General features: G+C 34.1%; 1 protein-coding gene across 1 annotated transcript; it reads right to left on the bottom strand.

Moving 5' to 3' along the window:
• Positions 1 to 387: 387 nt before the first annotated feature.
• LOC103496450 (exocyst complex component SEC8) lies at positions 388 to 20,596 on the bottom strand. Its single transcript, XM_051082557.1, has 27 exons — positions 20,316 to 20,596; positions 17,885 to 17,939; positions 15,863 to 16,075; positions 15,345 to 15,518; positions 14,768 to 14,872; positions 14,278 to 14,387; positions 12,468 to 12,641; positions 11,494 to 11,671; positions 11,270 to 11,376; positions 9,909 to 10,213; positions 9,640 to 9,803; positions 9,179 to 9,294; positions 8,292 to 8,362; positions 7,788 to 7,918; positions 7,643 to 7,692; positions 6,653 to 6,753; positions 5,862 to 5,974; positions 5,612 to 5,723; positions 5,123 to 5,316; positions 4,892 to 4,977; positions 3,026 to 3,212; positions 2,865 to 2,942; positions 2,552 to 2,653; positions 2,354 to 2,428; positions 1,694 to 1,789; positions 1,024 to 1,073; positions 388 to 939 (listed from the first exon to the last, which is right to left on the bottom strand). Exons 2-27 carry the CDS (start codon positions 17,924 to 17,926, stop codon positions 852 to 854), a joined length of 3,222 nt encoding a protein of 1,073 aa, XP_050938514.1. The 5' UTR covers positions 17,927 to 17,939; positions 20,316 to 20,596; the 3' UTR covers positions 388 to 851.
• Positions 20,597 to 27,181: the final 6,585 nt, after the last annotated feature.

Genomic DNA, 27,181 nt, shown 5'->3' with positions numbered 1-27,181 from the left:
TTTTCAGTAAGAAAATTTGTTGAAATGAGCTTTTAGTAAAATTAATCTTTTAAAAAATGTAAAGATTGAGGCCTTCAACCTAGAACTAAGGAGTGTTTGGAAGACTGTTTAACACTGAACCAACTAACAATATCAATATAATGTTAGTTCTTTAATATACATTATATAATGAATATAAAATCGAGGGAGACTCTAGCCCCCGACTGTCGGTGGTAATTTCTAAAATGATTTACTAATGACATTCTCTTCAGATTTTCTGTGCCTCTTCTTTTAAGTCATCATTTGTGTTAACTTCAAGACTAAAGGTTTTGAGCTAGCGAAAAACATCACTCAAGTTAGAACCACCCACCTCAGATGAAATTAGTGAAAAAAAACAAGAAAAAGAAAGAATAATAACAATAATATACTTTTATACAAGTAAAACGTTTCTACATTACATGTACATTTTTAAAAAAAATGAAAAGAAACCTTATCAATTCTCACCAACCTGAATTGAAGTTACTGAAGAGGATCGACAAACCAAAAAAAGAACCAAAATTGATTCTACACAAGGATTTAAAACCACCGCCACAAATGAAATGATTAAATTTACCGCATATAACAAAACCGTGGGATAGCTAGCAACCTCCATCGTAGGGAAGGAATGATTCATCGAAGGTTGCCATTCAGCTATACTTCAACAACTACCGAGCTATATGCTTCACATTTAGAACAGATACCCCTGAAAATGGCATATGGCATGAGCAAAGGCCATCCGGAGCATTTGGGGAGTGAACGGGATAATATCTCGGATACATGAGTGGCACAAAACCTAATGCGATAAGATTTCGGATACATGAGTGGCACGAAACCTAACGAGATAAGATCTCGGATACACGGTCTTGTGCATCGGGTGGAATCTCCCTTCCTGGAACCTGGACCTTGAGAAGATTTGCATACCTATCAATAGAACACATCCATTGTTCAGAATCGACAGTTTCATAAGATCATCTTAATTAAACAGAATGTGAAGTGTTAACTCACTCTGCTGCAGTAAACAAATGCTCGTGCTCCATGATAAATGCAAGCAAGGCCTGCAGGAGAATCAATTTGTCATGGCCAATAGAGCAGCATTATTAAAGTTTAGATCATGTCTGATAACCATTTTGTTTTCTATTTTTTGAAATTGTGGTTGTTTTTTCACATTTTCTTACTTATGGTTTTCACAGTTCCTATATAAACATTTGAATTTTAGCCAACTTTCTAAAAAAAAAAACAAACTTTTAAAAACTACTCCTAGACAACAAAACATATAGGCCAATGAACGACAGTGATTTATAGGCTTAATTTTCAAAAACAAAAAACCAAATGATTATCAAATAGGGACTTGAATAAAAAGAGTTTAGGGTAAATTAAAAATTTAGTCATTAAAGAACTTGAGAGGTTTGAGTTATTTTGTTCCCAAACTTTAAAACTTACAAATTGAGTCCTTGAACTCTTTAAATTTCTAAAATTCATAGATTTGATAGACACCAAGTTCAAAAGATAGGATTCATTAGTACCTGATAGATCAATTAATTTCTAAAATTTTTGAAGTTTTCGAGAGCCTATTAGACACAAAGTTATTGGAAGTTTGGGAACCTATCAGACATTTTTTTAGAGTTCAGTGACTCTGTTATGCAATAGATTTTAATAACTAAATTAAACAACTCACCTCAAATGGCATGTTCAATAGTTCGTAGTAAGTACGCACACGATCTAATCTCTGCTGTACTACCTCGCTATTAACTGAAGGAATTGCTGCCAACGCCTGAAAATTATAACAAAATCGACTAAATTTGTGTAGCATTTTTCACAATGCAACCGTACGAACCTGTTATATCTATAATCTATTTGTACCCATGACTTTGAGATTAACCGAATATAATCCAAGTATCCAACTAAAAATTATTTCTACATTTTCCATTAAGAGGAATTAAAGCCACAGATGGACGTACCATAACTTGGCTTTTATAACCAAGTCAAGCGAACAAGAAAAATAAATTTTTTGAGTAGAAACAGAACATCGTAAGACTTCATAAGTTTACGCATCAATTAGAGATGCTAGAAAAGAAAGAATCAACAATCCAGCCACCATGTGGTTAAAAGACATTACAACTTTTCAGCTTATTAATCCTCTAGTAGATTTGGTCGTACTGCTTTAGCTGTGACTATGCAATTTTATGTTGAGATTAAATATCTAGAGAAGAGACCATTCTTTACTACGTGTGTCAAAAAATTGGCGAACACGAATTAGAGTATCATTACACTCCAGACAAAACTATTTTCAGGCTACTTCACTCTTTCCAGAACTGATGGGATGTATATGATGTACCTGTTCAAGTGCGATTGAATTCCGACATATCTGCTGAACGCCAAAGAGATTGATAGATTTAATATCAGCTACCGCCTAAACATGCAATCTTATCAGTGAGAGGGACGAACTGAGGAGATATTTTAAGAAAAGCTAAAATCTAAAAAGTTAGATGATGAAAACTCCCAAGGAATCTGGAGGTATGAAAAAGGTGTGAACCTTAATAAATGCATTTGCTGCAGTACCACTGATTCCACCAAATATGTAATTCCGCCTCAGTCCTGAAACAAAAGGCGCCATTTCCTCGTCCCTACGTGTTATCTATAAGGTAAAAAAAAAAAAAAAGTGAACTTTTTCTTTCTAAATGAGATTGTCCTAGTGACAGTACTTTCAGGACATGGTATGAATTTCTTGACACTGAACATTAATAAAACGAGGTAGCAAGGAAAAAAATTCAAAAATAAATTATGGATTGTCTCTTCGATGTATTCAGACAATAGAGAGATTCTATTTAAAGAATCATCTAACTTACCTGTGCAGTGAGGGAAATAATGAAGTCATCTGGCTCTTCTGCATCTTGGTTCTCCATATATTCCCTAGTTGTCATTTCCTGTTTCAATAATACTATTACAAAATTGTTTCATTTATCTATCAAGCAAACTCAAAAATCCTAGGCAATTCACAAATTTCAACCTGTAAATGGAAAAGTGTCTCTAGTTGCATCTCAATACGCAAAACCTTGAGGCAGTCAATAGATAATTTCCTATACTCCTCTGAAAATGATGCCAGATCCCGAGTAAGTGCACTGTTTGTTCGGTTATGATGGTGCCTTCCATTAACTTCTGCTTGATATGAAGGTTTGAAAGTTGTCTGTCCCAACCTGTATGCAAACGAAAAACTGTTCGTTTATGATACTGCTATTGTTATTGAATTCATATTAAAAATGAGCAAAAAATGTGGCTCTACTTTGAAAATAAGAACTTCCATCAAATTAACTTTTTTGATACGAAACAAATAAATCTGTTTAAAGAGAAATTATAGAATTGTTTCATTCCATACAAAAAGTAAAGAAAGTCTTCAATGTCCAAACTCTTTAACATGTTAACACGCCATCTTTAACAAGGACGAAAAGACAATCAACACTTTCCATGGGAGTGAAAGAACAATGAAACACACATCGTGTCTCAAAGCTTCTTAACCCAAATGGGTGGTGCTTGTATGGTGCTGAGAGGTTCTAATAACCTGCTTCAGCAGGCACAATGGCCTAGCAAGACTTGTGGTGAGGCTCTCTAGGACAGCCTTCAACGCCTATATGGTTCACAACAAGCAAAAATAACCACTCGTCTCAACTCTCCCCTTTGAGAATGGACAAACCTCTCACGAAGTTCCCACAACCCCATACACCGAGCATCTAACACATGCACACCTCAAGCAGCACCACACAAACAAAGCCGATTGAAAACTCCGCCAAATCTCGTATGCTATGTTTTTACTACACATACATGCACTATGCAACATGTTCAACATGTTGCATGTTGTTAACACACCATGCACGGACCGTGAGCTTGCTTGCTTAATTCACTCGTAGTCCTAGCCAATTAGCATGCATCAAAACTAGGGCTTAACCAATTACCAATTATTCCAGGTCTGTTTTTCTTCTTCTTTCTTTTTTTGAAAAGGAGACGGCTTCTTTTTTAATGAAAAACTCAAAGTACAAAAGAGATATACTATGAATACAAATAAAGAGACCCTAGAATCCAGGGACGCACTCGGACATACTTATTCTAGGTCTGTTGTTGCCACAACAATTTGTCATAATCCACTTTAATTTACTTTAACATTAATAAAACCTAAAAAGAACAGAAAACAATGAAGTCCGTCATTATATCCTCCCAAAGTTGCTCACTTGGAGAAATGGGGTGTAATAGAGCGTCCATATGAGATCAACAGGGACATTGGACTTAAAGTTGTTTTTACTCATAATACTTTATTTTATAGGTTTATACTCATAATCCTTGATTATCGGTTTAGTCATTCTGCCTCTAAAATTGATGTGAATAAGAAGGTGAAGATATAGCTGACCAAATCTCTTGAATGCACATACAACATTCCAACCTTGGGATGCTACTGATATAGGTGACTAACAAAAGGACCTATAGCCAACTTTAACAGACAAACAACTAATTGTTAACCTCTTCCAGAGATAAATATAATTTAAAAAACTTGGATAGAATCTCAAATTCAGTTCAAAAGTGAAAGTGAAATCTATTCTAACAGAATGCATACAACGGGTTAAAGACTTTTGCTGAACGAGATTTAGCTATGACTCACTTAAATAGATCACAGGAACATTTAGTAAGTCAAAGAACAAACGCTTTGAACCATAAGAAAAATACTAAAGAAAATAGGGGCAAATGTTACACAGCTTCCAGCTTTACTTAAACGAGCAACTTCTAAAATCATTCGAGGGCTAAATTTGAATCAGTTGAAGTTTACCAACAAAAGGAAAAACAAAAGAAGAAAATAAACAGGCATGGACAAGCAAATTAAGGAACTTACTTGTCAATAGAGTCTGCAACAAATTCCAGTGAGTCACTAAGAGATGCCAGCAAAATTAGTTTGTGATCATCACGAATAAGATACTCCTACAAAGAATAGTTAACAAAACAGTAAGCTTCATTCTAATTTTTATGTTCTCTGGAACGGAAAGGAGGCAGACTCTGTGAACTTAAAAATTCGAAGTCTGAACCAGTGCACTTAGCTGTCATAACAAGCATATTATTTCCAAACCTGCTTAATTGGCGGTAAGTTCAGTAACAAATTAGAGAGCTCTAATTCAATCTCAGCAGTTTCAGCACCAGAAATATTATTTTCCAGGTCTGACTGGCTACTGAGATTTGATAAACAAGCACTAGCTGGATCAAGTCGCAGTAATTTATCAATATCATGTCTCCCAATAAGCATATAGCTCTGTTTTTCAAGAACTGCCTGGAATTAAAACCAAAACTCTTGAGTACAAGGTTATTTGAAAAAAGAAATTGCTATAGGGTAAGTACAGTATTATGCAACAGGGGATTCTATTGTTTTGAGTTTACATGAGAAGATGAGCAATATTGATCAAATATGAATTCGGTGGTTCAGAATTTCAAACCCAACGAAGAATATGCACGGAGAAAATAAACAACCAATAAGGAAAGCTAAAATGAGAAGGATAGCATGAGTATTAAGTGTATGTATGTCAATAGAAGAAAAAGGAATGTAGAAAAGGAACAAAAACACATGCCTCCATATACGATGTCCGACACCTTTCATATGTTCGCTCGAGGAAGGTTTGCACATACTTCACAAGGTCGCTAGAAAACTTGGGCATGGCTTGAGCCCAACCAATAACCTAAAACATTTTCGGAAGTCCAAATAAGAATCTTTTTTAGCCAAACATAAGCGTAGGAAATCAAAATCTGGAGTACAAAAAGGTGAACTATAATTGCAGAGGAAAGTCAGCTTCTCCATTGAAGAAATGTTGACTTGCCTCTCGCTCAAGGAAATCAATAGCCAGTAGTCCTTGTAAGACTGGTCGACCCCTCTCGACAGATGAATTATAAATTGCAGCAGCGTGAGCTCTTGGGCGAAATGCAGCCGGACCTAAAAAAGAGTATTAAATTTAGAAATATAGTTCGCCAGAAATGTCATAGCCCATAGGCCACAAGGCACCAACAACTGACAAGTCTTTGATCACGTATCAGACTGAATGTACCCCAGCAATACTTTTCCTTCTTTTGAAAAGTTCACACCATACAACTCTATTTGATCTATTCATTTTATGGCCAATAGAAACCCAAGCCCGCTATCGCATATATTCTTACATCATATTAATTAAAAGGGTCAATGGAGCAAACTGAGAATTGTCTTTTCAGGATTTTTTTTTTTTTTTTTTTTTTTTGGAAAAGGAGATGGGTCTCAAATTTTATTAATAAAACGAGACTAATGCTCAAAGTACATTAGAGTTATACAAAGAGAACTCAAATGAACCCTAAACCCTCAGGATATTATTTTCATGGTCAGCACAATTCAGTTTTTCGTAACTGTAACTCATTGGAACTCCATCTTTAACCCAACCTGCAGTGAACAGAAATTGCTTGATCGAACCTCTACAACTTCACTCTACACCTCAATTCTGCTTATGTTAGTAATATGCTTATTTCAAGAAAAATTATAAACATATGGGGAACTGATTTTTGTGGTTGCATTGTAAGAAAACTTTTCAGGTTGCAATCCTCCAATAGTTTTTAGAAGGAGAAGCTGAGAGATGAGAGAACTTGCTTGAAATAGCTTGTTGCACACTTTTTCGGTAGTCCACAAACATAGTCGGCAAAAAGTGGTCCTTCACAAAATTGTCCAAAAAAGCAAGTAATCCATCATTCCTGTAATTTCAGGAATTAATTACTAAAATCAATAATACTGCAAAAAAATAAACAAAATAAAGCCATTCTGAAGATAATATATTTGGATGAATTAAATACCAACTGAAGATACTAGATTCTTAAAATAAATGTCAATAGTATATTTTCACCATCACATACAAATTCTTTCTTTCTATAATTAACACATAAAAATAAACTTAAAAGTGAATAATGGACAGAGAAAATAATGAATGCTGCAGGATAAGTTTTTATACCACTACAACCTAAGAAGCACAGACACGGATATGAGACACGAATACGACACAACACAGACACGGTAATACACCATATTTTAGAAATCTAGGACATGGCACGGCACGGCACGGCAAGGACACATTTATTAAAATAATATAATCATTTTTATAGTAAATGAATTGACGCATTTATAGGCTTAAAAGACTTAGCTTGATGTATTCCATGCTCAAAAGTTATTATTATTGTCACCTTTTAGTGTACTCAACAAGAGTTCTATGTATGCCTAATACATTTGTTGGACTAGCAAGCGTCCAATAAGTGTCCACCAAGTGTCAGAGTGTCCAAACGTCTAACACGTGTCGGACACGGACACACTATCCAAACTGAAGTGTCCGTGTTTCTTAGACTACAACTGATAACCAATATTCAGATACAGTGGAAATTTCTCAAACAACACAACTTATCTTTATATTAGCGGATCATCGAAGCATGTCTTCGTTTAACTAGGACAGTCTCTCCCACATAATTTCACAGATGCAGAATAGAAGAATAAAGGAACTATGCAATGAATCATTAGCCATTTCAAGTGAGATCCTTTTAAAGTGGTGTCTAGATAGAAACATGTTATTGTATTTTTCTAGCTTTTAATACTTACCCAAGCTGCGAGTACTTTTCTGGAAGCATTTTAGCAACCTTATCTGTGAACTGGGCAAGACATCAAAATTTCAGGACAGAAACAACATTGACTCATCACTTGTTCATTTATTTTTTTATTGTCTGCATAAATAACAGTCAGAAACCTGAAGAACTGGCCGGTATATGGCTGCTGCCAAATAAAAGCCCTGCTCAGGCAAGACAGCTGCAGATCCATACCCTTCTTGTGATACATTGGGACCTTTCCTACTCCAACCATGACGGATGAGATCCACACCTTTATAATAATTAAACAATATGGAAAAGTATTCAGATACGCTGAAGAATAGAGAAGTGGATGAAGTGAAAACCCAAACACGACAGAACATGACAATTACGATTGCATTTGATGAATGAATATATAGAGAGAGAAAGAAAGAATAGAATTGAGCTAGAGTATCCAGGTTCAAATCACAAGGTCGTTATTAACCATTCAGACAGCAACATAATCAATCAGGAATACTTGAACCAATGAAATTCATTAATTTTTATAGTTCACTTCACATTTTAGGTCAAAGTAGCTCATTGAAACCGACTCCAAACAGATCTATCGCCCCTTGGTTTAAGGAAAACAAAATTCTTACTTTTCATGTACTAATATCTAAACACACCTTGGTTAGGAACAGATATCGTAGCATCTGTGAAACGAAAAGCGAAGGTAAGACCATCATCTGCCCTATCCCTGCAGTTCACTTGCATGAAAATGCATTTTTGCCATAAAAATTCAAGAAAAAAAAGATATAAGCATAAACGTGAGGAGTTTTAGTAGCATAGCATTCTAATACCTTAGAAATATGAATATATTATAGACTGAAGAACGAACAGAATTACCAGAAATTTGGGAGAGAAAAATCAATAATTGTTGTTATTATTATTTAAAACTAAGAAGAGAAACTTAGTTTATTTTTCATTATTAATAAAGAGGCTTGACTCCGTTTCAAAAGAAAAAACCAAGAGAAACAACTTCATTGATAGATGAAATAGGTGGACCAAAACTCCAAAAACTTGAAGGCAGGTTACGAGAAAGATTGCCAATTTAAAATCAATAATTGTTGATCGTCCTTTAATATTAAAATAATAATAAATAAATAATCCAGGAGCACATGGATTAATAAGTTCTCCTGCCAAAGTTCGCGGTCACACCAAATCCAACATTGACAGGATTGAAACCAAAGAGTAAAGGAGCTAACAGTACGGCTGCCTTTATGTCGTGCATGTACTGTAGGCAAGAACCTTCCAAGAAATTAGATCTCAAAAGCTACCTTCAGAGTCCAGATATTAAATTATAAATCCAGAGGACCAGAGCAAGAAAGCAGAAGATTTAGAAAAACAACAATGAAGAAGAAAGAAGCGAAATAAAATATGCTGAAGGTTGATAAAGAAGCTTAACGTGCCAAAGGTTACATGAAGATCAAGCATGAAAGGATAACCAAATGAAAGTAAAAAAGGATTCCAAAATATGCTCAAGAATGATAAACAAGATCCGCTAAATACATGCCTCTTTTCTTTGGAGGGTGCCTTGCTCGCAAGCCTAGCTGTTTGTACAGCAGCATCAGCTGATGCTGCTTCAGGAGTTGCACGCAGAATCTCACAAATGAGTTGCTGGCATTCACTCTGTTTTCGAAGACAAAGCTATCAAAAGCATATAAATCAAAAATACCAAGATTTTGGTAAAGATATCTACAACTACGTGATCTTACACAATTCATAGCCCGCATGAAGTGCTCGTAAAAACTTGCATTATCAACAAAGGAGGCTTCTAGTTTGAACCATTTACTTATTTTGGAGAAGGGTCATTCTTGTCCCTTTGTCCACTAAGGTTGTTTTGGTTTCGGCTTTTTCTTTTTCTTAAAGAAATATCCAAGTTTCTTGATTTATAATTTAAAACTTTTTTAAGAGAAGAAAAAAGAAGATAGAGAGAGTGACAGAGAAAGAGAGAGAGTAAAGTTACATGATTACCTGCAAAACTGTCAAGGCAAAGCCTATAGTATAGCCTCCAGTAGCTTGAGAAGCTTCAGAGTCTGGATTCCAATTATCATCAGTTGGCATTGACTTCGGTGTATTCATATCTGCATGCCGTAATACTTTTGCTTCAAGAAGCTCCCCAACAACAACATGATTCTCTGTATGATCACCCTTGGCAGTTAACAATGAGCATTTCAGGGAGAAGGAAATAGAAAAAATGTGAAAAATATTCTAATCAAAATATATGAAATATGTTTTCTGACCAAATACACGAACAACAGTTTCCAAAACAGAATCAAGAAGATCTCTCGCAGAAGTCTGTGCCTTTCCCATGGGAGCCATCACAGGTGAGACAGGGCTCACTGCAATCAATGTCCCAGCCAGTGATATCCCATTCTGGGACTTATGTTTTGGTACATGGAAACTTTCTAACTGTCCCTTCGTAAAATGAGCAGCAGTCCCAGATCGAACAGCCTGACCAAAGCCTAACCTAGAAGAATTTCTTTGTTCTGCATAAGCTTTGATTTTAGAAGTTATTATCTCATGGATAGTTGGTCGCAATCTTTGGCTGTCAGATAAGAAAACATTAAAGGAATTAATAAATCAAATAAATTCAGATCAAACAAATATAGATTGAGTGCCTTTCCGGTTATGATAGAATGAATCATGTAAAAGAAATAAAGCAATAAGCGAACAGAAGAGCTGCAGAAAAAATAAAAGAAGAAGAAGAAGAAGTATACTCCTCAAAGAAACAGACTAGAAGCAATACCTACAAGATTAAGATTCCAAAAAGTAGGGTCTTTTCTTTTTTATAAGAAGCATATTTCGTTGATGTATTTTTTTGGATAAGACACTTTGTGATGTATGAAATTAAAATAATAATAATAATAATAATAATAATAAAAGGCCTCCAATTGGTTAATAGAGAAGATAGAATGTAGGGTAAATTGCAAAAATCACCCCAAAAGTATTATGGTAGTTACGGTTCCATCCTTAACCTTCAAATTTAAAAATGAAGACCTCCACCTTATCTAAAAAACGTTAAAATTGGATCGTCAAACTTACATATATGTATAATTTAAAGGTTCCATTTTTATCATTTGTGAGTTTAATTTTTATAAATATTATAAGTTTGAGGTCCCAATTTTAACATTTATAGAAGCTTAGGAGCCCAATTCTTACTATTGAAAGTTTAAGGGGGTAATTGCAACTACCATCATACTTAAGGGGTAGTTTTTGCAATTTTCCCTGGATTGTATGAGCTATAGAGAGATGTTCATTTGCACCAAGCCATAGCATGATAGACAGTGAGTTCAAAAATAGCTATCAAAAGAGCTTCCCTTGTCGTTGTGAAAAGGCAGTTGCTCCTTTCTTTCCATGTAATCCATATAAAGAGCAAAATTGAGTATTCATCTAAATGATGAATCGGAAACATCTTTTACTATAATAAGATTCTCCTGAATTATATCCCAACTTTTAGAGAGAAGAACTTATATGTCAGCCCATCCCTAATGATGATGTTATTGTTTCTTTTTGAGTTAACATTTGAGAGACCTATGAAAAATCGGAGAGCCTTTTTGTAACCCCCAATGCTTGGTGAAAAAAGATTTGACAAGAAACAAACCATATGATAGCACCCGCAGCAGCAACTTTGCCAAGCATACACAGACATTCAATCATGGTCTGTAAATACTTCACATGAAGTGGAGCATCAAGCTTCTTAATTGTTTCCTACATCCAAAAAATAAAAGAAACTGAGCCAGAGTCAAGGGAAATAATCAAACTGTAAGACTACGAAAATTCTCTGATTTTTTTATTAAAAAGAAGAGAATAGAAAATATTTCTTACTAGAAATTCATCCGGAATGGAATTTGAAAGCCATGTTGGCAATTGACGTGTAGCCAGTTTCGCCTCCTTCAAACCACCATCTCCACCATTGACCCTTGAAAAAGTTGACTGGCCGTCTGAAACAGCTTCATCGTTTAATTCCAAAGTACTAGCTTCCTCGTGGCCATCATAAGATGACCTGGAAACAAGGGAACAATAATGAAAACAACATACTTCCTTATGGACATCAGCAACGTTTGATGTTGCTCAGAAAATTAATGTTCCATTAAAATGGATTGAGCACATATTATTGATCTCTGTTCATATATTGCAATTTCTCAATCCAAAAAATATTAATACGTGATACTTGGATTGAAGGATATGTTGTTTGCTCTCAGAGAGCAGACTTTGGCATGATTCTGAGTAAGAAGGCCCTTGCCTAGATTGAAGGAGATATAGTTTGCAAATGAACAACAAAGGGTTTTTAAAAATTCTCGCTAATAATGTAACCCAATGAGATTCTGTTATTGGTTTCTGGCCATCTCTTGTCCATCCATGTGAGCCCTCACCCAGTGATGTAGTGTAACTTATCACGAAAGTAATAATAGTGTAGTCTACTTGAACAAACTAACTATAAATACTACATTGTTTAGCCTTTCACGAATGGAATAAGTCTAATCTACTAGAACAAACTAAATATAAATACTACCTTGTACCAAAAAATTATAACCTCAAGCAAATTGTTCAAGCTCAAGAAATCAATGACAATCGTAAAATTGATTGGAAGGCCTTTTGTAGTAGCTTTCTTTTGTTGGGCAGGCTTCTTATCAAAAAAAGAAAATGACAAAAGAAAATGACAACGTGTAAATTCTCACATCAGTCAGGCTAAAGTCAGGCTAGATCAAGAGCACTGAAGAAATACCAAATTTACAAAATGAAAATAAATTACTGAAACCTCTATTGTGACAGGAAAGAAAGTTTGTGAAAACTCTTACCCATCATCAACAGAACCTGTTCTAAATGATCCATCTACATGAACGCCAAACTGACTGTCACCTCTCTGCGACCTGGTTCTTCGAGACAGAGATTGTGAGCTATTCAAAGACAAAGCAACAGCTTCAGCAGTTGGTACTTCATCGTCCCTTTCCTGCATGATTGAGGCTACTGAACTGCAGAAAAGTTTTGTAGCAATTTGGCATCAGCAAAAACCAAATATCATAGGAAATATGTAATTAAATAACAACATAGTTTGACTTCAAGTAAGTGGCTGAAAAAGGCACAAACAGGATTTGCTTGCCTACATCTTTTTTTTTTTTCCTTTCTTAGAAAGACATGAAGTAACTTTGTCAAATTCCTCATATCAAGAAAACAAAAAGAAACTTTGTATTAATTTATGACAGACATAACTTCACCAGTAATCTAAAAGGAAAGTTCACTTTCAGAAAACGATAAAACAACTTCACCAGTTATCAAAAGAACTACATATAGCACTATAAAGAGAGGATGCCTGAAATTTTATGCAATCAATCACAGTAGACTTACGCACAGACTTCTACACCTGTCTATCTTTGCCTGCTACAATTATTAGTTCAACAGTACCTACGACATCCCCGCACAATTGGACAAGTATTCCATTTCAAAAAGGAAAAAGAAAAGTGAAAATTCACCAAAAACAAATAATTGCTGAATTGCAGGACAATAATTCATACATAAAAGTGTTGGTGATATATAATTAAATTTGCCTTCAACCACCGGCTTAAGCTTTTGGGTAAATTGGTGGTTTAATATGGTACCAAAACAGGTGGTCTAGGGAGGTTCTATGTTCAAGAACCTACATTGTCGTTTCCTCCCCAATTAAAATTGATTTCCACTTGTTAGGCCTTTCAAATATTTCAAGCCCACAAGTGAGGTAAAATTGATTTCCACTTGTTGGACCTTTCAAATATTTCAAGCCCACAAATGAGGGGGAGTGTTGGTAATATATAATTAAATTTGCCTTCAACCACTAGCATAAGCTTTGGGGTGAATTGGTGGTTTAATAAAAAGAAAAGCAAACAAAAAAAAACAATCTCTCATTTCTTTATCTCAAGATGCTTCTGCCTTCATTTGTTTTACCAACATTAAGCAATTAAAAAAGATGATGCAATGCTACAATACAAGGTAATACCCCTTTTTAAGTCCCAATCATAAAACCAACCAAGGAGTTAAATCAAGAACTAGTTTGAGCATTTAATAAAAAATAACAGACTGAATTCAAATATTCAGAAGTCTTTGGACCTATAACCCAAGTTAAAACTTATGTTTAAGAATCAACACAATATCTAAATTATAACATACTTTTTATTTTCATCACATTCAAATTAGACTCATAGTTACGTGAGCAAATCTTAAATCACTAATTGACTTAAAAGCTTAAATTGATGAGTAAAAAGTAATTTAATTTTATATCATCTAATACTCCCCCTCACTTGTGAACTTAGTGAACTTAAAATAAGAAGTCCCAACAAATGGAAATTAATATTAATTGTGGGGGAAATAATATTGTAGTATTTTGAACCCAGAACTTCCTAAACTAATCCATCTTAAATCACCAATTGATCCAAAAGCTTAAGTTGATGGGTGAAGCCAAATTTAATCTTATATCATCTAACAGTAATATACATCAAAATGGCATTAAAAAGTAATAACATGAACCGCAACCAACAACTAGAGAAGTATAAATGACCAGTTACTCCATCATAATGCATAAAAACACATGTGAAACTTGATGTCAAGCTAAAAAAAGAACAAGAAGAAATCAAGTACCTGTAATCACCCTTATTATAAAGATGAGCATGCAAATCTTCCAAAACTTTATAAAAAATAACTCCCCGTAATTTTGTCAACTCCGACCGCACATCTTGAAGAGCACCAACCTACATGAGAATGGGTGTCATCACAATGCATCCATGATAGAACAAGCAAATTGTCCTTCAAGTACTAGAAATAACAACTACAAGTGAAAGGAACCAGATGAGAGAATTCTTAAATTGAAAAATGGCCAAAGAAATAAGCATGCTCTATCAAATCCTAGGTTCAGATTCTCAAACATTGATTCATGATAATAGCCCCTAACCCAGTTTACCTCTCATAAAGAGAAGGAAAGTAACTCCCTTTACCCACACTCTCCTCCCCTTTTCCCTTTTTCCCTCTTCATTCCTCCAAACTCTCCCTAACAGAGCAATAATCACACTAGAAGCAACTGATGAATATAAACATTCCTGTCGGGCAATTAAAGTTCTCTTAATAAACTTACTGTTTGAAGCCCTTCTCGCTCAAGCATTAATGCAGATTGAACATGTAGTTGAACAGCTGCATAAAATTGCTTTTCCGCGATAAGTTTTTCAATTCGCCCTGGAACCTGAGATATGATTCAGATGAATATGCCTACTACAATTATTGAGAATGAAGGAAAACAGTTCTCCACCAAAATTGAACCCATTTTTCATAGAAGAGTGACAGTCAACATCAGATGTAGTCATTAGGTACCTTCGCCTTCTATGAGGCCTTGAAAAGAAGAGAAAACATAATCTTCAAGAAAAGTCAGAACATTTGTTCTTTCATTTGCTTAATGGTTTCAATGTTAAAGGCAGAGTGATCAATAGGTATAAAAGGCCTGTGATTGTGAAGGCACTAGGTATAAAAGGTAAGTGATTGTACTCAAAAGAGCTTTTTCCTACTTCAATTCTATGAAGTAAACTGCATCGATCATAAAGTAGAATACAGTGACAATACAAACTCATTCAAAAATCAGTTTTCAACAATTTACAGATTTCAGATAATCATTTGTTGGAAATGTAAAGATTTAGAACCAAAAAATCAAGAGGACATACCTTAGCGATGCCCTCAATTTGATCTAGAAGGGATATTATATGACGCAATGTAACTGAACGATACCAAAGCTGATGCAACTGCTTGTTGCGCGCACTGAAACTTTTTTTTGTATCAGCTAAATCAACTTTCAAAACTGCTATACTTTCGGCGGATTCACTAAATAAACGCAATATCTGAAGAAAAATCAATTAAAAAAAATTGGTTTAATAAATGAATTATATAAAATTCTGCAACAAATACGAAAAGAGAAGGGAGAAAAACTTCAGAAGAGCTGTTTAACAAATTACAGAGAATTCTACAGTACATATGAATTATAGAGATCCCTGGAACAACACTCCAGGTATATTGAAACGAGATACTATCAAAACCAAGGAAATCTCAATGCTGCCAATGGGTTCAACTAAAGAAAATATGTCCCAAGAATAATGACTAATTGAAAGGATAAGAGAACATTTAAGTCCCTAATCAGAGAGTAAAAGTGAGCACATAGGCAAAAATAATGATGATGATAATAAACCTGGGAGTAATTTTGAATGGCTTTGTTGAAACCACTGTGAAAAGCATGCACCACTTCATCCACAACTTCCTCAATAACATCACTCTGCTCCTTTAAAACTTGTGCTTCCCCCTCACGATCTTTCGACGTTAGAATATGAACAACATGAGGAAGTGAATCAAACCTTGCAGCAGCCCAGCTCTCATCCACTCTCGAAAGTTCATCCTTCAAATACTGCATTTAACATGGATACCCAAATATAAAGATGCCTAGTACATGGCCTTTCGAAAAGTATCAATTTCAATGTTTACCCCCCACCACCCAAAAGAAAAAAAAAACAGGCCCATAATGAATGACGAGAGAGACATGCACACAATAGCAAGGGTCAACACAGGATTTAGTTTTGATTTTTTTTTTTTTTTTGTTCGTTATGGAATGAGTGTATTCATTAAAAAAAAAATGGAGTGTATAAAAAGGGGCGACGAAAGATCCCTGAAAGCCAAGGGGATTACAAATAAGCTATGAATCACAAATACCTCAAATAGTGCAAAGAATCAGTGTCAATATGTATCTGATATTGCTACGTCCATACATGTGTCCCTTTTAGATGCGTGAGAAGGACACGCCAAAACCAAAATTTTGAATACTTGGGCTGAATCTTAAGTCCACAACCCACTTAATTTCATAAAAGCATTATAATTAACAACACCTCAAAAGGAAAGTAAATAAATAAATAGTCGAAAAAGTAAAAGAAATAAACCCTAAAATTAGATTTCCTCATTTCCCTTGCATCCTCGTCAGTCTTTGTCTTCAATGAACAAGTCACCCCCTCATGTTTTTCCCATTTCTTCGACTAAGAAATGCTGTTTGCCCTAAGCCGTTCACCATCGTCACCGCCATCGGCTAGTTTTAAAGCTCTCAATTCCTTTCTTCTTTTTTTCACTCCCTTTTGAAACCTCCTTTAATTTAAACTAATTATTAGATAGCTAGTTAGTAATATGACATCTGCATCCTCAAGCCAAGGTCAATCACAAATCCTTCCATAAACTCAACCTCCTCCATTGTTGAAGGATTAAAGTAAGTATCTTTATGTCATTAATTGGATATTTTATGCTTTAATGGATTGCATTTAGTCAACTCGGAGCAACGAAAGGTTGAATCTCAGTAGATTTTGGCAAGAAGACCACTTTGCCACTTACAATACCCTGTATCTTAGTTGTATCCTATCATACATGAATATGTGTCAGTGCTTTAAAGAAAAGAAGGCTCCCAATTGGCTTAATTGGGCAGGAGAACCAATATGAAGAATGAAACATGACTAAGTTTCAAATGCCATCACTAGAAGTCATGTCGAGCATATAATACAAAAACAGATATTTACAATGTGTGAACAAAAGCATTGCAAGTAATACAAATATCATGAATACGATAGAACACCAACTAGAAATGTTCTTATTCAATTGGTAATTCGAAAGAAGTACAATGAAGAATCGATGAACTATCAATTCTGAAATTTGAATTGCAGAAACACGAAAATAAAGGAAACACTCCTACTCTCTCTCCTCTCTCTCAAGGATGACATAGAAATCCTCAACCAAAATGATCCCCCCTCTCACAGTTGCTCTCCCCACTATTTAAACCTCCGCTTCCCTCCTAACTAACTGTGCACCCCAGTATTGGCACTCACACTCCCAATTACACGTGCTTTTTCACTCTTTCCTCTCCTACTATACCGGAATATTATTGGGGTCTAACAGAATAACACTCAATCTATGAATCAATGAACCTTTCCTGATGTGCAGAAGGAAAATGAAACTTGCTACAAGCTATTACTCTAAACACTAATTTAAACCTCCAAATATTTTTCCGTGCAGTGCAATGTGATCAACTAATCGTATTCACATTAAAAATCTTTTCGAACATGGCAAAATATAAAAAATAAAATTGATGGGCAGTTATAATAACATATGAAAGGAATGAAGAACCATAACCCATGTAACACCCCAAAACTGCATGAAAATGAGCATCTAAATGAAGACTCACGTCTTTCTCAGGAGGGACTGGCAAGCCATCAAAAATTCCCATTTCGAGCCTTTACCTAAACAGGAACAAGCAAGTAACTGTTAGAGCACAACTTAACTCAATTCAATCGATTCACAAAACCAAGGCTGAATGAGCAAAACAACCTATTATAGCAACAAAACGGAGCCAAACAACACAGTAGCCACTAATAACATTTCTAACACTCGAGCCTTGTACAACAGGGAAATGTTGGATATTATCAATCTTCTATTGGTGCTTGGAGAGTTTCTTTGTAGCCAAGGTAGAAGGGATGTTTATTCCTAGAGCCCTAGTCCTTCTTATGAGTTCTCGTGTAAATCATTTCTTCTTTGTTTAACAAACCTATCTCCCAATAGTTATTCCGTCTTTGCCTCATGGAAAGTGAAAATTAGAGGAAGGCTAAGTTTTTTGTCTGGTAGGTTCTCCATGGAAGAAATAACGCCTTTAATAGAGTCTCAAGAAGGATGACCAACATGATGGGTGTTAGGATATGGAGCCCAAAACTCCAAAGCCCAATTCTTTCTTTCTTAACCCATAAGCTTTTCTTTGATTGGGAAATTGTGGAGGTGGAAAAATTGTCTCTTGATTGGTAAATTATGAACCGATGCTTAGTAAAGAAGAAAACATTGAGGCTGCTGAAATTTGGGTTTGGCCCATTATTAGTGCCATTTTACATATGTGCTTAATTGGAAGGAAAATTTTCAAGTGAGCCCAATTTTCTTTTGCCAAACGGTAGAAAAAAGAAGAAGTCGTGCCTTGGGAATTTTTTTCTCTTTTTTATTTCTTCAGTATTAATGTGACAGTGAGTGACTTTTATAAAATACAGTGTGTATTTTTCTTATCGGGTTGGGGATTTATCTTATTTTATTCCAAGATACCGTGTTGTGGTACTAGATTCAAATAGCTTTTGTTGGGGTATTTGGGAAAGAGATTTGTAAGCGTGTTTCGAGGGTTTCTTTTCAATCAACATTGTAGTAGAACCTGCACTTGTAGAAGACTGGACGTAGTCCCAAGTTTGAGGCAAACCAACATATTTTCCTGAGTCGTTCTCCTTTTTTCCTACACTTGAGTATTTGCAATTTTATGATCGATTGCTTATTTGGTTCTAACTTATGACGTGGGAGTTTGAGATATAGTTTAGTTTATTCCGCATTTATATATCTTGCGTAAATTTCCAACAATGGGGTCGTTATGTTGCATTCTTTGCAGGAGGCCAACAAAAGATCTAGATTATCTTCTTGGGCTAGTGAAATTTATTGTGTAGTTTGGAATCATAGTGTTTTTTGAAGAATTGGTATAGTTTAACCTGACATAGAGGTTGTACAGAGATGACGAAGGAGTTCCTTCTCCATCCCCCTTTTCATGATTTGTGAAAAAGTAAGGTTTTTGTGGCACATTGGGATGTGTGCCATAGTTTGGGGGCTTTGGGAGAAAGAAACAATAGTTTGGGGGCTTTGGGAGAAAGAAACAATAGAACTTTTTAGAGGGGTTTGAGAGACCTCTAAGTGAGGTATGGTTCTATTTAGATTCAACATGTCCCTACAGGCATTGGTAAATTGGCTTTTTTGTAATTACACATTAGGTATCATTATGTTAGATTGGAGGCCGTTTTTGTATATTGCCTCCCTTCTTTCTGGGTTCTCCCATTTTCAAGCGTTTCCCTAAAAATATCAAGCCGGTATCATTAAAGGGAAGCTCAAGTCTTTCAAAAAATTCTTTAGACCAAGCTCAAAGGGCCAAATAATCTACTACAGCAACAAACTACAAAATAGCACGATATTCACTAATAACATTTCCTAAAATGAATCAGGCCAGTGCAGGCCGTCCTTTTCCTCTCCTCTTTGAGAAGCATAGTCACTCTATGGGAAAAAAATTAAATGCAGCACGAATGCAATGTCTCCTTCCCTTTATTTTGAGAAACTGATTTCATTTATAGAATTAAGATTACAAAGGGTAAAACCCAGAAATATTTATGAAAGCAACGAGGATAAGTACTTCCTCAGAATAAACCTTTTTTTGCAATGGGTTCAAGTTTATGGAAAAAATCCTACAAAAATTTTTACAGCCAAATGTGTAGGATAGAAACTGTGATGGGCATAGGCCACTTTAGATATCAAATGTCACAAATTTCCAAGTTACAACTGAGTACAGTAGACGACCACAACCAGGAAGTGACTAATAGCAAGATGAGACCTACAATTACACGCATTACAACAAACTCGGAAAATAAAAAACGACGGATTGGCAGTAACTAAAACCTTCAAAAAAAATTACACCATCCAAAAACCAGACCCACGTCATGAATTCCCAGAAACCATGATTCAACTACCAATAGAAGGATAATTCACCAGCAACCAGCAACCTCCGCCATTAAAAATAACTAAATTCGATAGAATAGATCAGGAGAACAAACCTTAATCAAGAGACATTGACTGTCGTGGAAGACTGAAGAAATGAGATCACCGATGTTTGATTCGCCAACCGACGAGGGAGATGAACTGAGTCCAAAGCTCTAACAGAATGCTGATGAGAGAGAGAAGGGAGCTGAATTATTGCTATGATTTTGCTGAGAACGTGAGAAAATGGTGATGAAGAAAAAAAATTATGCTGATCTGCCGATTTTGCCCTAAAGTCCCAAAGCAAGAAATTTTCAACGAGGGTAGCGGGAAGAATTAGGGAAATTGCCAAGAAAGAAAAAGATAAATTTTTGGTGGGGAAAAGAGTTTTGGGACAAATAATAAAGTGAAAACTCCAATTTGTCCTTAATTTTAAAGAAACAAACAAGACTGCAACTTTGCGGTTCCTCTCTTTCTTCCACCTCTCACGCCCTCTCTTCTTTCACCTCTCACGCGAAATGTTTGCAAGATAAAGAAACACAGTAGTTACAAACATCCACAACATATTTAGATCAAAATCCCCAAATCACATAAAACATATATACATCATTCTGGATTAAACATTTGAAATTTAGAAATTACATGATGTTTATGAGATGAAAAAAAAAGTAATAAAAAACTTGCTAAATAAACAACTCCAAATCACTTTAAACAACTACAAATTTGATTTTATGTTATATATTTAAGGTTTAAATGTTTCACAAATTACGCAAAAGACCAACAAAAATAACTTAACTCAACACCACATCAAAGACCAACCGAACTAGATTATCTACAACAAAAATACATAGATAAAAATATAAACATAAGTAGTTAACTAAAATGGTAATTGGCAAGAAAGTTCGTTTAAGAGCGGCTAAAAATTATAAGAAATGACAAAGAATTTGAGAAGAGAAGTTGGAGAGATGAGAGAAAATATGGAGAAGGAAGCTCGTATTACTTCTTAGGGGAAAAAAAGATGAAAGTATGTTTATGGTTTAAGGGTGTTTTAGATTTTTCTCACCTCAATTTGTCATAAAAACAGTTTTTTCATAAGAAGCAGTTCTAGAAGTCATTACCCTATTTTTTAAAAAAAGAAAAAGACCCATATTTTTAGTTTTCCAAGAATTTGTTTTACTTATATAGTTATTGATACTCAGAGAAGGAAAGGAAAAGGAAACCAAAAGTTGCATGTTTGAGACAAGGAATAAGGGTTGGGAAAATAATATACTTTATACTCCATTTCTTTCTTAATCTCTTTCATCCTCTCAAACCCCTCCTTTTTTTTTTTGTTGTTGAGGTGTGATATTATTATTATTATTATTTAAAATTAAGAAACTTATTATTATTATTATTTTAAATAAGAAATTCATTATTATTTTAAATTAAGAAGTTAATTATTATTATAATTGTTATTATTAATATATTTATTATTTTAATATTATATTTCAAAATAAAGTTGTACAATATAATTAATGTTCGTCGTTTAACTACATTCGAAAAGAAAAACATTTGTTTCCCATATCACATTTCGTTTCAATGCTATTATGTTTAACGCATTAATTAATTTTTTGGCACGAAAAGTTTGCATACAAGACGTTAAAAATTAACGTCGTATTTACAAAAGCTAATGAAACATGTTTTCGAATAAAAATTCCAAATTTAGATAAATAAAATATTAATATTCGTATATTGGATTTACGATACAAACTAAAAAAAATAAAAATAAAATAAATTGATTGTTAACAATACACAATTTTTCGATATTACACTTGTAACTTCAATTTAAAAAAAAATGTAATTTATTTCGCACATAGCCCATTAATTATTTTTTTGGCACGGAAAACTTGCGTACAAAACGTTCAAAATTAACATCGTATTTACAAAAACTAATGAAACATGTTTCCAATAAAAAATTTAAATGTTGGTAAATAAAATATAAATATTTGTGTATTTGATTTAAAATACGAATTTAAAGAATATACATTTGTACGAATTAAAAAGAAAATAAATAATAAACTTTTTAAAATCAATTGTTATCGATACACAACTTCCCGATATTGCACTTACAACATCAATTTTTAAAAAATACATGTAATTTCTTTCTCATATAAAGCATCAATTAATTTTTTTGGCACATAAAACTTGCATACAAAATGTTCAAAATTAACATCGTATTTACAAACGCTAATTTAAAATAATAAAAAAGAATTGTCATATTCATTCCCTCTTATTTCTTCTCCCAAACAAGTATTATAAACAATTTCTCATAATTCTCCCACTTATTCCTTCTCCCAAACATAGATTAAATAATCCCCGTAACCTTTCCACTTATTTCTTCTCCCAATGATTATTATAATCATTTGGTTTTCATAATTTCCCTTCTCCTGTTCCCTTTCCTTCCCCCAAACACCCCTTACGATATAAGTATGTAATTTTGACAAATAAAGCAATAATATACTTGACATAAATGAGTTGCATTTACATTGTTTTCAGTACAACACAGTTGGTGTTTTACAACGAGGAGATAGGCGGACCAAATTTGGATGGGGAATTTCTTGAGGTTTGTTTTATGAGAGGATAAGTTTTGCAAAGAGAAATTGAAGAGGATTAAGGATGTGTTTGAATTGCATTTTCAAACGATTAAATTAAAAAATAAGTTGTTTTAGAAAAATATCATGTGCTTATCAACAACTTAAAATAAAATTTGAAAAAATGAATTTATAGAATATTATGGTTTAGGATAAACACCTAAAACCAATTTTTAAAAAGATAAATTTCGTGTGTTTAATGGTTGATGTCTATATTTTGTATGAAACAATCCGCCCAACACTTTCAACTATCCTCACCAACCAATTTTCGACAATCATGTGAACTATCGTCGGCCAACTTTCTTTCACCGTTTTTTCGTGGTTGTTGTCTAACAACTTTGGTTGGTCATTTTTTAGTGACCGTTGTCGCCTTGTTTTTGTCAACTGTTTTATAGTAACCATTACCGCTCAACTTTTGTCAATTGTTTTCTATGATTGTTATTGGCCAACTGCCAAAAACTATTTTTTTTCTGTGATTGTCATCGTTTGATTTCAATGACCAATATCGCCAACATATGATTATCATTTTGTCCTTGACTACCTCAAACCACCATTCTCGATGATCGTTGTCGAACTTCTATCATGATCTCCATGGATAAATTAAACAAATTTTTACCTAAAAACACTTTTGAAGAAAAAAGAAGAAATTGTCAAATGTACATGTGTTTTTCTTCCCATGAGTATTTAAATTGGTGCTAAAGTCGAAAAGAAAGAATAAAAAAATAGAAAAGAATAAAGCCATGGGTAACAAACGACTAACTCATAACCACCCAGAAAGCTAGGGTGGATGGATGAAAGTTGTAGGAGTAAGGTTTTGGTCTCATCATATTTTTTTATAGTATGTTAATAATTAATCTTCAAATAATATACTCTAAAAACATTTTTTAGAAAAAGTTAAAAATAGTAAATTTTGATAAAATATTTACAAAATATAGTAAAATTTTAGATTTGATCGGTAATAAATATTATTAAGAATTTATATATTTGATGCATCCAAAATTTTACGGTAGTTTTTAAAATAAGTTTATAAATATTTTAATTTATTTTAGGATATTACTTTTTAATATGTATCCATTTTTTTAAAATACTTCGAAAAACTAAAATAATCTTGGGAAATTGCCAAAATTAGCTTAAAAAAGGAGGGTTAAATGACTTTAGGGATAGTTTTTGAAAATAAAGAGTTTTAGGACAATTTAGGTGTGAATGGACAAAAATGTCATTCATTAAATTTCTCCTTCTCCTTCCCTTTCCCTTTCCCTTCTCTTCCACGTAAAAGCTTTCAGCTTTCGCTTTTCCTTCTCTTTCGCGTAGAATTGTTTCCTTTTCCCTTCTCTTTTGTGTAGAACACCTGAAGTAAAAAAAAAAAAAAAAAAAAAAGAATCGCTCTGCTCCGATACTTTGCTCTGCTCTAGTGTCGTTCGAAGATACTCCGACCATTCGTCTCTTGTCGTTCGTCGATCCTCTAGTGCATTTCGTCGCTCCTTCTTTTCAAACCATTCAATCAACTTTGAGCGTTTTCTCTTATTTCGGTGAGTTTCATCTCTAACCCATTTTTAATTTATTTGCTGTAAATATTTGGTTTAGGTATTTGTTGCGAGTTTCATCCGTAAATGTCTGGTTTAGGCTATTTTGGAATGGAATTATTTGCTGTAAATTAGTTTAGTCAACGTTTGGTTTAGGTTCTTAGAAAGTTCAATGGGTAGTGAAAAATGAATTGAAGTAAAAGATTTAGTTTGCAAGAGTGCACTTGCAAGGAGTTTCAAGCTGAGCAACTACCATGCTCACATGCCATTACTGCAGCACGAGATCGCAATATAAATGTTTATAGATTATGTGCTAATTATTACACCAATGAATGTTTGTTGGCAGCATATGCGGAGGCCGTCTACCTAGTTGTAAATCAGTCAGCTTGGAAGACAAGCGAAGACTATCTACATATGATTGTTTTACCTCCGAAAGTAGTCAAAAGAGTTAGTCGACCGAAGAAAAAAAGGATTCCAAGTGTTGGTGAAGCTCCGAAATTGCATAAGTATGGTCGATGTAAAGAAATAGGTCACAACAGATTAACGTGTACCAATACAATTTCATATACCGAGAAGTCCAGCATACAAATTTAAAAATTTCTCTACCAATGTACTAATTATTACACTAATTAATGAATGTTACTTTTTTTTAGTTTGTTATTTATCTGTCTGGATGTGTTTTCTTAATGATGTCTCCAAACATTCTTACTTTATGTGCTTCTAGATAAATGAAGAAGACGAAAATAACAACTGCTTTATTCATTTAGGAACACAAAAAACACAAACGTTTTGACACAGATTTTAATTTGTTTAATATACAAACTGGTTTCACGATCGTTTAAATATAACTAAACGATCGTTTAATCGATCGTTTATATATTTCACACGACTATTCGTTTAGTTTGTAATTTAATTTATATATTTTTTTTAATTCTTTGCTACTCAGCTGCTTTAATTTATATATTAAGCGATCGTTTATATGTAATCACACTAATGTAAAAGATCGTGCATATATCTTTAAGCGATCGTTTAGTAAAGTCTAAACGATTTTCTTAATAAACATAAAAAGTATTAAGCGATCATTTACCTACAAGTAGTTTTGCAAACAAATATGATATTTGAATATCATCAATTGACCATTCATAAACTACGTTTACTCTAATTTATATAGCATCTATACTTGTGCATTATAGAGAAGAATCGATACATATTTTGCAACATACATGATATACAACTCCTACAAATCTCGCAACAAAGTTCAATACATAGGAGTGTTGGTCCATAATTGAAATGCCAATTGTTTTCTAAAGTAGGACGTGTTTTCTTGACATAATGTATCTAAATCAAAACCAACAGCTATGTACTCAAAATACTTAATGGTGAATATGCCACAATCACTATTATTTCGTTGTAGTGGAATGGAGTCGACAATGACAACTGGCCAAGGATGGGAAGGATTAATCTCGTACGCGGGTCCATCAGTTGATGTCGATGTCATAATTGAAGCCCGAACAAAAAGGAACAAATGAAATAATAATTGCATAAGAGACTGACTAAACATGTCATAACAGCATGGTGAAAGTTAAAATAAATAGTGAAAGTTTGGAAGGTGTGAGATACATGCGAGATAAACCACGAGGGCCTAAGATACTTAACAAACATCAATAGAATCACTCCAAATGGATTAGCAGGGGTACCAATTTCATTTCGAAATAAATAGTGAAAGTTTGGAATGTGCGAGATGTGTGCGAGATACGTGCGAGATACATGCGAGATAAACCATGAGGGCCTAAGAGACTTACTAAACATCAATAGAATCACTCTAAATGGATTAGCAGGGGTACCAATTTCATTTCGAAATAAATAGTGAAAGTTTGGAATGTGCGAGATGTGTGCAAGATACGTGCGAGATAAACCATGAGGGTCTAAGAGACTTACTAAACATCAATAGAATCGCTCCAAATGGATTAGTAGGGGTACCAATTTCATTTCGAAATAAATAGTGAAAGTTTGGAATGTGTGAGACGTGTGCGAGATACGTGCGAGATGTGTGCAAGATGTGTGCGAGATACGTGCGAGATAAACCATGAAGGCCTAAGAGACTTACTAAACATGCATATAATCACTCTAAATGGATTATGAGGTGTACTAATTTGATTTTAAAATAAATAGTGAAAGTTTGGAAGGTGCGAGATATGTGCGAGATAAACCATGAGGGGCTAATACAAACTAAACATGCATAGAACAATACAAACTAATGCATATAAACATGCATAAAATCACTCCAAATGGATTAAAGTGAAAGTGATCAAAGTGAAAGCCAGAGTGTGAGAAGCATCCATAGCGGCATGAAATTGCTCACAATATAAGACAATAATACACAATAGATAGAAAGCAATGTAGATAAAAAAAAAAAAACTCACTGCTAAATAAAAGAGCTTCAATTGCACTTCTAAGAGGTAGCCAATTCAGATTTAAAGAAGGGATCCCAAGAAAAAGAAGCAAAATGCCAACTATATTTAACTTCAATTAATTTTACTACCCATTTAACTTTCTAACAACCTAAACCAAACTTTGACTAAACTAATTTCCAACAAATAAGTCGATTCCAAAAAAGCCTAAACCAGATGGATGAAACTCACAACAAATACCTAAACCAAACATTTACAGCAAATAAATTAAAAATGGGTTAGAGATAAAACTCACTCAAATAAGAGAAAAGGCTCAAAGTTGATTTAATGGTTCGAAAAGGAGAAGCAACGAAATGCAATGGAGGACCAATGAACGGCA

The sequence above is a fragment of the Cucumis melo genome, chromosome 3, assembly GCF_025177605.1.
Source record: "Cucumis melo cultivar AY chromosome 3, USDA_Cmelo_AY_1.0, whole genome shotgun sequence".
NCBI classification, from domain to species: domain Eukaryota; kingdom Viridiplantae; phylum Streptophyta; class Magnoliopsida; order Cucurbitales; family Cucurbitaceae; genus Cucumis; species Cucumis melo.
The sequence above is the reverse complement of the archived record's forward strand: the minus strand, read 5'-3'. Positions and strand labels throughout refer to the sequence as shown.

Bases quoted from the DNA above. Each gene is read 5' to 3' on its own strand.
- LOC103496450 (XM_051082557.1), bottom strand. From the start codon at position 17,926: ATGGGAATTTTTGATGGCTTGCCAGTCCCTCCTGAGAAAGAC. The intron at 11,377-11,493 runs GTAAGAAATATT...TTTTGGATGTAG, and splicing joins CCATTCCGGATGAATTTCTA to GAAACAATTAAGAAGCTTGA. The intron at 8,363-9,178 runs GCATGTATTTAG...AGTGAACTGCAG, and splicing joins GCACCCTCCAAAGAAAAGAG to GGATAGGGCAGATGATGGTC.